We start from the raw sequence: 13,390 nt of genomic DNA on the forward strand, positions 1-13,390 counted from the left end.
TTGCCTTGCATTGTTATGCCTTACCTTTTGGCACAAACACAAAGCCAGGCAGCTTATCATTGTTGTCTTCAGTCACCAGTGAAATACATAGGCACAGTGCTGGAAGTCACCATACTGCTTCAGTGTTATATCTACATATGTGCTAGCAGACACACATTGCATATGCTTGAATCAAACATTCAAGTCTCAAAGTTTGTGGGGGGAGGGGGGTGGTGTGTGTAAATGTTCAGTCACATCAAGGAAGATACCTTTTAGTCAGACTGATCTTGTGAGAAGATGTCCAATTTCAGCATCATCCAAACCACGAGGACCTCACTCTCCCTGTCTGCAAAGTGAGACACCGATTTCCAATTTTCACTTAAATTTGGGGCAAATGTCATGAACATTCCCCATTCATGGTGGCTTGGCATTGCCAGTGCTTATCCAAGTTTGCAACAGCATTTTACGCCTTGTTGAAGAACCATGACTTTAATGAATAACAGACCATGTCTGACAGTGAATAGCTTACTTTTGTTCTTATATCCTCTGGATGTTCCAATGCACTTTGCTTCAAATGAATTAGTTTTAAAGAACAGCCTTTGTTAAACTGACAAACCAATTAATCTCATTTGGCTGCTTTGAGTTGAGGAAGGACTATTGACCAGGGTACCAAAAAGATTTGTGATTTATGACATCCAACTGTAGAGGTAATTTGGCCTTGTTTTCATGTATAGCCGCATGTATAAGAATGCTGCGCTTCCTCAGAACTGCATTGTCTGCAATGGCCCATCATTTTAGTCCTGGCATCAAAGTCTGTTCCCACCCCTCTTAATTCTTTCAACAACTTTCTCCCTAGTGTGTTATCCAATTTTTCCTAAATGTATATTTGCTATTCACCAAAACTATGTTTGTGGTAACAAGTTTCATATTCTTGCCATGTTTCAGGCAAAGAAATAACATAGAAGCATACCTGATGTTTAAGTGTTAGTGACTGACTTGGTAGCATTTCTCCCTTCACCAAGGCACCTCTTGAGCCAAGCTCAGCAAATCCAACTTTTAACAGATTACGAGGTGACTTTGGTCCATCCGAAGCTAAAATATTGGCTTGTTTCTGTTCTTTGAATACCCACTGTACCAAAATAAAAGTTTGTTTTCTGTACAAAAATTAAATCCACAGTTAAACAACGAGCCAGTACCGATACAATCAGCCCATTGATTTCTCTTAGTGCTTTGTGAGTGGTGATCCATTGCTTTTGGACAATCCAAGTACAAATAGTAACATTCTTCAAAATATTAATCTGGAGAAAGATCCCCTCAAAAAGTGTGTAACTTGGAAGTGTTGATGTCCAAAGAGATTTGGACATGCTTGTAAAAAGTACACAGAAAATTAACATGCAGGCACAGCAAGCAATTAGGAAGGCAAATGACACATTGACCTTTATAGTAAGGGGTAGTACAGGAATAAAGACGTGTTGTTACAGGGTTTTGGGGAGACCACATCTTGGACATTGTAAGTAGTTTTGGTCACTGCATTTAAACAAAGATATAGTTGCAGTTGAACCAATATAGCAAATATTCACTAAATTACTACCTGGGATGAGGGGATTGTCCTATGATGAAAGATTGAGCAAACTGGATCAAACCTTTCTGAGGTTTAGAAGAACGAGAAGAGATCTCATTGACATGTACAGGTTTCTGAAGGCACTTGATAGGATAGATGCTGACAGTTTGGTTCCACTGGTCAGGGAATTGCAGGATAAGAGGCAGGATAATTTAGGATAAATGTGAGGTATTGCATTTTGGAAACAACAAACAAGGACAGGACTTATACAATTAATGGCAGGGCCATGGGTGGTGTTGCAGAACCGAGAGACCTAAAGGTTCAGCCATATAATTCTTTGAAATTTGCATCACAGGTAGACAGGATGGTTAAGGAGGTGTTTGGCATGCTTGACTTCATTGCTCAGACTTCTGAGGATAGGAGTTGATATATCATTTTGAGGTTGTACAGGACATTGGTGAGGCCTCTTCTGGGGTACTGTGTGCAGTTCTGGTTGCTCTGATGTAGGAAGATTGTTATTAAATTGGACAGAGTTCAGAAAAGAGTTACCAGGATATTACTGGTGTTATGACATGGTGGTGAACCCTTCTGTTAATTAAACCAAACACCCAGAAAAGCTTGCCTTGCCTCGTAATCTGTTAAATATGAGTGACAGAGAACTCCCAAATTCTGCTATTTAAAGAAAATAATATCAATATATTCTTTAACTCGAAAAGTGAACATTAAACAACAACTATTTACAACTCCAAGCCCCTTTTCTCTTAACTGCTTATTATCTGCCTCCAACTCTATAACAATATATGGTTTCAATAAAAAAATTATTAAAATTACATCCAGTACACAGCAGCTGTCGTCTCCGGTATCTTTCTTCTTTCAACTGAAGATCTCCCTGGGTCATCATCTTTTTTTTTACTGTGAAGTGTTTCATTTGAAAAAGGTAATTTTGATAGCGTTTTGTTAGCAGTTACTCTCAATGGTAGTTTACTCTCTGACTTTCAAAATGCCTGCTTCTTTAAGCCCCAAACATCGGATGGTCTCATTGGTTCAAGGTTGGCAAAAACAACTAATTTAAACTCGATTGGGTTTTAGTACCCTGACGCATAATTTAAACTGATTTGACAACAATTCGAATTTAGCCAAACAGCAACCGAAACTCAGGCATTCATTTCACAACCAAACATTACATATTTTCAATTTTCCAGTACACCCTGAGACTGCTAACTAGTCATATGACAGGTGCTTATAAGCTCTCAGTGCAAAACAGCATTCACTCTCTCAAAAGTACAGTACACATCTTCATCTTCATAACACTGGAAATGGAGGACTTGAGATAGAAACACAGACGGGAAAGACTGGGGTACGTTTTTCACTGGAGCATAGGAGGTTGAGGGGTGACCTTATTGAGATTTATAAAATCATGAGGGGCATGGATAAAGTGAACAGCAAAGGCCTTTTCCTTAGGGTGGGAGAGATCAAAACCAGGGGGCATCATTTTAAGGTGGGAGGAGAAATATTTAAAGCGGACATGAAGGGCAACCTTTACAGAGTGATTTGTTTGTGGACTGAAATACCAGAAGAAGTGGTGGATGCAGGTACACTTACAATGTTTAAAAGCCATGAGGAGGAGCCGGTATTGCACTGAGTTGGACAAAGTTAAAAATCACACAACAATCTTAAGAACGTGACTTAAAAGAATATCTGGGATTTACATATTAATGAACCGAAACTGGCAACCCATTCTAAAAGAGGAAAGACTGAACAACAATCAAGGGTTGTTTAATATATCATTTTAGTTGCATGACGCTGTCATCTTTTACTATAAAAATTCTGTCTTATGTCCTGCTTCACAGCTACCTGATGAAGGAACAGCGCTCTGAAAGCTAGTGCTTCCAAATAAACCTGTTGGACTATAACTTGGCGTTGTGTGATTTTTTTTTAAAAAACTTAGAAGCCATTTCGAAAAGTTCTTTCAGAGGCAATTTTGGACTACGTGCAGGGAGATGGGATTAGTTTAGTTTGGGAATATGGTCAGTGTGGATTAGTTGAAAGGCAGGGTCTGTTTCAGTGAAGTAAAAACAACAAATGCTGGAGATCTCAGCAGGTCAGGCAGCACCCATGGAAAGAAAGGAAGCTAAAGTTTTGAGTCACGATTACTCCCCATCAGAGCCAGTCTGGTAATTTGCTCCTACCTGGGGTCTGTTTCCGTGCTGTATGTCTCTATCCTCATTATTTGATTACCCACACTCGTTGTGTATTTCGAGAACGCCCGTCCGCTGCGTTGAATGGCACGAGGGTGTTGCCGTCAGTAGCATGGCGGTTGCGCAGTGACGCGCAGGCTGCTGTTCGGAGCAAGAGGTGCAATGGCATGGGCTGGGCACGCGCTGCTGGCCGTTATTTTGATTTGCGCGGTTGGCTCGAGCGGCGCGGCCGGGCTCTCGCGCACGGGGGAGTTCGATGTCAGGCCGGGGGGCTTGGTGCACTCGCACAGTGAGACACTGGTAAGAGAACTGATGCTATTGATGGGGCTGAGGAGCTGGGCCAGAGGCCTCTGGGACACCAGAACATGGACTGCCAGGGCTTCTGCCGCCACGTCAGCTCTTGTCCGAGGAGGCCCTGGCAATGACATTCGAAACTTTATTCCCTGAACCCAGCAACACCTCAGATACTGTGTCTGCACTCGGACTAAAGCCATCTCCCCATTTTGTAGTCAGGTGTTGTGGAGCAGCGTGGACTAGATGCAAATTGCATGCATTTATATAGCGCCCTTCACCACCATCGGGCGGGCTCAAGCCTTTTATCGAGCTGCCGCAATTTTTTTTAAAAAGTCGACGGTAATTTAGCAAATGTCAAAGTCAATGTGCACACAGCAGAATCCCGTACCCAACAATGCGATAATCAGTTTGAAATTCATTGAGGGACAAATACTGTTCAGGACATCAGGGATGATCCCGGCTCCCTTCCAGATAGTATACTGGAACTGGGCCTGCATTATTTGGTGTTTAGAGGAATGTGAGAGTCAATCTTGCAGATAGTCTTGGTGATAGACTAGATCCAGAAAGGATGTTACCCCTGACAGTGGAGTCTGGAACCAGGGAACACAGTTTCAGGATAAAAGCCACTGAGGTGTCAGGTGAGGAAGAACTTCTTGTATCAGCGGTGATGAACATTTGGAATTCTGTACCCCAGAGGGTTTTGGAACCTCAGTCATTAAGTTCATTTCCAGTCACTAGAGACATTAGGGGGTACAGGGATCCTAGAGGATTACATCATTGAGGTGATAATTAGCTGTGATTTAGAATGTGAAGCAGGTTCTGGGCTGAATGGCCTCCTATATTTCTGTCCTCCGCATTGAGCAGTTGCATATCATTGATCAGTTGTGTCTGGGTGCGCTACATTATCTGATAACTGACACATGGCAGTCAGAGAAAATGCTTTTAAGACATTCTCAAAGCCTAACTGAAATGACTTCTGGGAATCTCTTGGCCAGGACGAGCCAAACTGATGATAAAACATCTGCAAAGTTGGAAACATTTTAGCCCAAGTGGAGGTTAGGTGTAAACAGCAGAAAGACTATGTAAAAATCAGGCATTCCATTCAGCTGACTCATCAAACAACACCAAACCCATCTGTGGCAAGGTGTGTGGCTCCAGCATTGGATTTTGTAGACAATGTCCAGACCCATAGTATCTGTGTAGCAGAAAGTCACCCTTGGTCATAACAGGCTGCTTAAGAAGAGAAAGGAAGTTCTGGAATGTAACTTGAGGATACAGTCTTCTGAATTTTAAGTTGAGAATTGCCACCAGTGGAGATGAGGCTGACACCTAGGGATAGCCAAAAAAAATGGTGAATCAAATACGCTCACGCTCCTCCTCTTCCTCCTTTTTATTCCTGCTCCTGCCACGGGCCCCGAGGTGGGTGGTGAAGAAATCCCAACAGTGATCACTGAGCCTAATCCCTGAAGGAACAATAAGGTGTGCTGGAGTATTCAGCTAGTATGCTGCTGAACCTGCATGGGTACTTTTGAGTTGCAGGAAAAAGGTTTATCTTCACATGGCCAATCAAATCTGTGTTCAGTATATAGCACTTAAATGCAAATCCCTTTAATGATCCCTTTAACTGAAGAGCTTTTACATGCACATTTATGTGGGAAGATTAATACAGGCTTATACCTTGCTGAAATATACAATAAGAATTTAGCTCTAATATAGGAAGAGCATTTACAGGACAGAAGGACCAAGTCATTGTCAACATAACTTGATGAGAGTAGACTGGTGTGGCGCTAATTGGCCATGTTGAATTTATTCTGCTTTTTGAGTAGACAATTCTGCATAATTTTGTTCGCAACCTATTCCAATTTTATTATCTGAAAAGTGTTTAAAAATTAGGACGTAAAGTCAAGCATAGATGCAAATACAAAGTTGAAAAGGGACAGTGTCCAGTATGAAGGGAATATAAAACTTAAGTCCTTGGGTATTTTAACCTGAGACTACGGTTCTCTAATTAATGACTTCTACCCTGAACAGTAATGAGTATTTTAGTTGCCCTTTGTGTTCTTGTTGTTCCTTTATAATCACTGGGCATTTTCCTTTGAGAAGTGAACATTCTTTACTGCTGGTACCAGTCACAAATCCATATCCCCAGCTCTGTCAGAAATAGTGCCCTGAAATATCAGCGATGTCTGAGTTTATTACTTCCAAGCTTGATAAATGGCACGTGAAGCCTTTCATCTCAAATATGTGAAACTTATGTAGGTGTAAATCAAAATAGGCCATTTCATACCTGACGAGATTAACTAGTTTGTGTCTTTTGATAAAATGTTAACTTCAATTCAGACAATTTTGTTTATTCCACATTATTTTCACAAAGCTCAGTTGACTGGTGTGATCAGCTGATTGACTTAACAGTCAGTCAATGGTTTCTCTTTTAGTCTATGAAAGGTCCTAAGTCTTAAAATTGGATCAAATCATACAAAAATCAGTCCATATTTTATTGCTAACGTGACATTATACACAATTAAATGTGGATATCCAGAAGATGTGAATTGTTCATCCATAAGGTGTGCTGTTGATGTGTCTCAGTCTGTAATAATTTAGATTAGATTAGATTCCCTATAGTGTGGAAACAGGCCCTTCGGCCCAACCAGTCCACACCAACTCTCCGAAGAGTAACCCACCCAGACCCATTTCCCCTCTGACTAATGTACCTAACGCTATGGGCAATTTAGCATGGCCAATTCACCTGACCTGCACATCTTTGGACTGTGGGAGGAAACCGGAGCACCCGGAGGAAACCCACGCAGATACAGGGAGAATGTGCAAACTCCACACAGTCGCCCGAGGCTGGAATCGAACCTGGGATCCTGGTGCTGTGAGGCAGCAGTACTAACCACTGAACCACCATGCCGCCCCATAAAATTAGATTAGATTCCCTACAGTGTGGAAACAGGCCCTTTGGCACAACAAGTCCACACTGACCTTCTGGATTAACCCACTCCCCTCTGAATAATGCACCTAACACTATGGACAATTTAGCATGGACAATTCACCTGACTTGCACATCTGGATTGTGGGAGGAAACTGGAGCACCCGGAGGAAACCCACACAGACATGGGGAGAATGTGCAAACACACAGACAGTTGCCCAAGACTGGAATCGAACCTGGGACCCTGGTGCTGTGAGGCAGCGGTGCTATCCACTGAGCCAGCGTGCTGCCCTAAAATTATCTTAGTATTGCACTGTTTCAGCCTGGATTATGTGTTTAGATTAGATTAGATTCCCTATAGTGTGGAAACAGGCCCTTCATCCTAACAAGTCTATACCGACTCTCTGAAGAGTAACCCACCTCCCTCTGACTAATGCACTTTACACTATGGACAATTTAGCATGGCCAATTCACCTGACCTGCACATCTTTGGACTGTGGGAGGAAACCGGAGCACCCGGAGGAAACCCAAGCAGACACAGGGAGAATGTGCCAACTCCACACAGTCGCTCAAGGCTGGAATTGAACCTGGGACCGGTATATTTTTTGGGATATTATTTAAACTGATTGGCCTAATTCAAATTTGTTTTTGTCTCCAAGCAACCAGCTACATCATCTGCTGGACCAAAAGGTTACATTACATCGTATTCAGAACACTTGGTGCTGTCAGGTACTTCTGCTAGCTTTTAACTTTCTTAAAGGTACAGTACACTTCGACACCTTCATAACAAGTTATTGCAGCAAAGTGACCACATGATTAATCCAAGGTGACATTCCACATATTCCATGAAAATTTGCTTTAAAGTTCAATGTCAGAACTTGTTTGTTGTATTTGATTTATGAATTTTAAAAAAGAGAAACAATATTCAATTTGCAATGCATAATTTTAAGCTGTGCCATACCTTTTTAGTTTGCATAATGAGAGGTAGAAACTTTTAAACACTATTCTCACTGATTTGCATTTCAGCTTTAAAGATGGCCTGAAAAGGCTTTTCTATTCAACTAAAAGAAAGTGATCTTAATTGAAATGTGAATTACAAGTAGTAAGTATAGTTTTAGATTAAAATATTTCATGAAGAAAATTTACATTTTGTTTCCATTTAGGGTGAACATGTATGCACATTCACATATGCATCTCAAGGAGGAACCAATGAGGTGAGTGGTGAACAAGGGAATCTGACCTAAGCACGCTCAGTGTGTAGTTAGTTAATGCTTATGTTTGGACTGAAGCTATTTAAAATATTCAACAATTCTTAAACATTGCAGTTGTCCAGACATTGTTAAGCACTGCAAGCTGACAGCTGAAAAATACCTGGCTTGTCTCGCATTTATAGTTGCAGAAAATGGAGGTCAATACAAACTCTTTTTAATCACAGCATTTTTGCAAGTGGAAAGCAAGAGTTCTGTCTTGAGATACCCTGCTGCCAATGTTTGTCCTAATTTGACCTTGGTTCATTTTGTATTATTTACAAATTGGATCAAATCCAAAATGTGATGCGGCTGTCCTACGGTTGATGTGCTTAAACATTTGTTATCTTGAACCAATGGAACCCATGTGCTGTAAGTATACCCACTGTGTTGTTAGAGTCATAGAGACATAGAGCTGTTCAGGGTGGAACCAGACTTTTTGCTCCAACTCGTCCATGCTGACCAGATAGCCTAAATTAATCTAGTCTCATTTGGCCCATATCCCTCTAAGCCCTTTCTGTTCATGTACCCATCCAGATGCCTTTTAAATGTAATTGTACCAGTCTCCACCGTTTCCTCTGGTAGCTCATTCCATATACGCACCATCCTCTGCGTGAAAATGTTATCCCTTGGGTCCCTTTTAAATCTTTCTCCTCTCACCTGAAAGCTATGCTCTCTTGTTTTGGACTCTGTTACCTGGGGAAAAGACTTTGGCTATGTACCCTATCCATGCCCCTCAGGACTTTGTAAATATCTATAAGGTCACTCCTCAGCCTCTGGTGCTCGAGGGAAAATAGCCCCAGCTGATTCTGCCTCTCCCCTTAGCTCAAACCCTCCAACTCTGGCAACATCTTTGTAAATTTTTTCTGAACCTTTACAAGTTTCCTAAAGCAGGAGACCAGAATTGAATTTAGTATTCCAAAAGCGGCCCAACCGATGTACTGTACAACTGCAGCATGACCTCCCAACTCTTGTATTCAATGCAGTACCAAATGCTATCTTCAATATCCTGTCTACCTGTGTCTCTACTTTCAAGAAACTATAAACCTGCACTCCAAGGTCACTTCGTTGAGCAACACTCCCTTGGACCTTACCATTAAGGTCCTGACTGGCCTTTCCTAAATGCAACACTTTCACCATTATATAAATTAAATTCCATCTGTCACTTCTCAACCCATTGGCCCAGCTGATCAAGATCCCATTGTTTTCCTAGGTAACCTTCTTCGCTGTCCATTACATCTCTAATTTTGGTGTCATCTGCAAACTTACTAACCATATCTCCTATGTTCACATCCAAATCATTTATACTAATGACGAAAAGCAGTGGACCCATCACTGATCCTTGTGGCACACTGCTGGTCACAGATCTCCAGTCTAAAAACCTAGGGTATTTGCAGGATTTTGACAGAATAACGTTGAAAGATGTGGTTCCAAGTGATGTTTGGCTTGGAGAGGAACGTGCAAGTGATGCTGCCCCTGTGTATCTGCTGGCCTTGTCCTGCTAAGTGAGAGTTGCCCAAGTCTTTTGCTTGTGGGTGTTAGATTTTTCTCTCACTCCGGGAGCTAATGGTGAGGACATTTCAGAAAGATAGGATCTGGCCCAGCAATAAATGTGAATTTCAGAAAAAGTATTCAAAAGCAACAAACTGATAATTTATACAACTAACTAATAAAACAATTTTTTAATCTTTTTGTTTAAGAAGCAAAGCTACAGAGAGAGAGCCTAAGCCCTGATAAAAAGTGAAAGGGATGAGGCCGCACCAAAGTGAAGAGTTAGGTTTAACTAACATTGATCTTCATTTATGTCTGCTGGAGCACACTCCAAGCCGGCTCAGGTGCCTTCATATGAAAATAGGAATTGGAAGCCATTTGCCTTCAAACTGTGTTATCCTCCTCTTTCAGCTTGCTTTGTGGAAGGATGGAGTGCTGGGTCGATGTGTGTTTGCCTCACTCTTGGTATCCGGGTTTGCACACTCCTTCCCATGCATACTTAACTATCCCACATGTGACTATATATTCCCACCTATTCACCCACACACTTTTGTTGTCTGTCTTGTGATCTTGACTTTCTTTTTCAGGGGCTCATGCCTGAGTGGGACCCTTGTGCCTCCCACTCACAATTCATTACCTATTTGCCTTGCATCAGCCTGGTGAGCACCAACTTGGCAGGCATTCCTGCCCTTGCATTACACAACCACTATACCACCCATTCACCCTTTCCCTTCCACCTGTAGACTCAGTGCTGCCTCTGCTTTTGCAGGTCTGCAGGCTTTTTTGTGCTTAAGGAGAAGTAGGGAATGAATATCCTGCGACAACAGTAGCAAAGACTGGAGATTCAGGGGCTCCAGCTGTGAAGGAACAAGCATAACCTGAAGGTGGCAACCAAGCTGTTGAGTGTGGGCCAGTGTAGTGTGAGAGTGTCTTCCAAAGGCTTTACGACTACCTATGGATGAGTAAACAGTAATGCCAGAAGTGAGAATCCTTGAAACGGAGTACTGCCATCTACGTTTGCCACCACCTGAAGCGACCTCTGCAGCCTTCAGCTTGGGAGGAACTGCTGTGCCTAAACTGCTGAAGATCACCAAAAGACTGGACTTCCCCATGGGGGTCCTTTCACATTGCAACAGGGGACTTGAGTAGCATCATCCAATTAGTCACTTACCAGTGTATTTTTGAGCTCTCAGGCAGCTTTTTAGGAAAACTTATTTGTTTAGCAGTTCACCAGAGACTCAGAGAACCAAGCTGTCTGATTTGTCTCTATTACTGGATTTCTTGCAATCTAAGAGGTCATTGACTGCACATGTTTGACGCTCAGATCTCCCAGCATCATCCAGCCAGATTCCCGAGTAGGAATGGAATGCACTCCCTCAATATTCAGCTTGTTTGTGACAAGGTGGGTGCTTGTTTCTAGTAAACTGTCACAATGCTTACCTTAGTTACACAGCACTCAAGTCCTTCAAACGTTCTTTCCTTCTCCTAAGCTCCACTGTTGGCTTGTGGGTGTCAAGTGGTACATCTAAAAATCATGGCCTCCAGTATTTAATCCTTAGATTGATGCTGAATAGTAGTACAATGCTAGCCATTATTGGGCTCCCATTTACTTTACTGAAGATGGAGTTCCGTTGCCTGTACTACTGAGGAAGAGTATTCCAGTACTCTGTAAGCTATGTCTTTGAGTTAGTGATTGTTTTGCAAGCCATGCACAACTTAGCTTGACGATGCTGGCAACTTGGGGAAAAGAAGAAATGGATCAGGCATGTTTCCTCTGATAAGGACAAAGGATGTCTGATGGAAACAATGATGAAGCTGATACTGCTGAAGAATCTAGGATAGTAGTGAGACTTGGCAAACGTATTCAAGAGAATGCCCATATCGGTTAGATTTGAAGGCAAATGACTTCTAACTACCATATATGGGAAGTCAGCTAAGACCAAACTGTGACTATGAAGTATCCAGTTTTGAAGGGAATATTTGATTTTTAACATTTGGATTTTGTGTACCTTTTTCGGCATTCAGTGATTTTTTAAATTTGGTTTTGCTATAATGATCCGTTGTTTAGATTCCTGGTCAGAAATATGACATCTGGAAATTGGAGCTCAGAAAGTCCCAGCTACTTTCAGAATTTCATACATTTCCATAAGTAACTTGAGGATACAGTCTTTTGAATTTTGAGTTGAGAAATGCACCAGTGGAGATGAGGCTGACACCGAGGAACAGCCAAAAAAAAAGTAAATGGTGAATCGATTACGCTCACGCTCCTGCTCCTCCTCCTCCTCCTTTTTGCCTCTACTCCTGCCACTGGCTCTGTGGTGGGTGATGAAGGAATCCCAACAGTATTCACTGAGCCTAATCCCTGAAGGAGCAATAAGATGTGCTGGAGTATTCAGCTAGTATGGTGCTGAACCTGCATGGGTACTTTTGAGTTGCAGGAAAAAGATTTAAGTTCACATGGCCAATCAAATCTGTGTTCAGTGTATAGCAAATCATTGCCAAAACTTAATTGCAAATCTCTTTAATTGGACACTGAAGAGCTTTTACATGCTCTTTTATATGGGAAGATGAATACAGGCTTAAACATTGCTGAAATATACAATAAGAATTTAGCTCTAATATAGGAAGACCATTTACAGGACAGAAGGACCAAGTCATTGTCAACATGGGGTTTCTCATGTACGGAAGGAAAGGAAAACCATTTACAGAATCATGAAATTTGAGCAGTAGTTGCATGTTTAAATGGCATTTTGACATTCAGTTTCATTCTGTGTAAGATTGAGATTATAAAAATTATTTCCTTTGAACTTGTGGAATATTAAATAGAAAATCTTGTAGCAAGGTGTAAATTATTTAATCCTTTTACTGTTTTGTTTACTGTCTAGCTGAAGTATTATCAGAGTACCTGCACTCAGATATCTGCTGTTATTGTCAGTTTGGCCAGGAGGTGGTGTGCACAAACAATGTTTCATTTCTACTTATTGTTACATAACTTGTTCTCTGACCCCATTTGTCACTGTTTACCCATCCAGTGTTTTACCCTTTTAAACAGAAAATAAAGCACTGTCAACTCTCTTAAACTGAAAGTAAAATGCTCTCTATACTGTCCCTGTCCCAGGATGGAGACAAGAAGGGGTTAGATACAGAGTAAAGCTCCTTTTGCTAACTCTATCCTTCTGTTGAACAGTTTGGTGGATACACTGTTGAGCTGTGTAATTCTAAAGCAGCTAATTTACGACTGAAGATAGCTTTTGATAACTTGGATACTCATGTCATAGTACAAATTATGTTAGGTATTGAATGAAAATAATTGTCTGTCTTAATCGTGTTTACTTCGAAAAGAAATGGAGTAATACAAATAAGCAAATATAGAGATTTTGTGTAATTTCTGTAATTTCTAATGTGTCTCATACAAATTTAAAGCATGGAAGGAATCCATTTAGTTTATCATGTTTCCATTCTCTTTATAAGAGGTGATTTTTCATGGAGCATAGTTCCATGATTAACTGTTGCTCTGAAATTTTTCCCTTCGTGGTACCTCATGTGAGCCCTGTCAACTGGCATCATGATGTTACTCCTGGAAGTATGAGAGCCAGTCATAATAGCCTTCCTACATACAAAGTAAAGGATAGTAAATGGGGCGGCACGGTGACTCAGTGGTTAGCACTGCTGCTTCAAAGCGCCAGGAACC

General features: G+C 41.4%; 1 protein-coding gene across 2 annotated transcripts in view; it reads left to right on the forward strand.

The window, feature by feature from the left end:
• The first annotated feature begins 3,869 nt into the window (after positions 1–3,869).
• mydgf (myeloid-derived growth factor) overlaps positions 3,870–13,390 on the forward strand; it is a 36,664-nt gene continuing 27,143 nt past the window's right edge. Inside the window, exons 1-3 of one of the 2 annotated variants that reach the window (XM_087976116.1) lie at positions 3,871–4,038; positions 7,621–7,690; positions 8,125–8,175. In XM_087976116.1, coding sequence (XP_087832242.1) covers positions 3,995–4,038; positions 7,621–7,690; positions 8,125–8,175 — 165 coding nt within the window. In that variant the 5' untranslated portion in view covers positions 3,871–3,994. Of the gene's footprint in view, positions 4,039–7,620; positions 7,691–8,124; positions 8,176–13,390 lie in introns of both variants that reach the window. The other variant, XM_043720983.2, reaches the window with a different exon arrangement.

The sequence above is a fragment of the Chiloscyllium plagiosum genome, unplaced genomic scaffold (genome assembly GCF_037043375.1).
Source record: "Chiloscyllium plagiosum isolate Xiang-an unplaced genomic scaffold, Cpla_swu_hap1 HiC_scaffold_28, whole genome shotgun sequence".
Classification (NCBI taxonomy): domain Eukaryota; kingdom Metazoa; phylum Chordata; class Chondrichthyes; order Orectolobiformes; family Hemiscylliidae; genus Chiloscyllium; species Chiloscyllium plagiosum.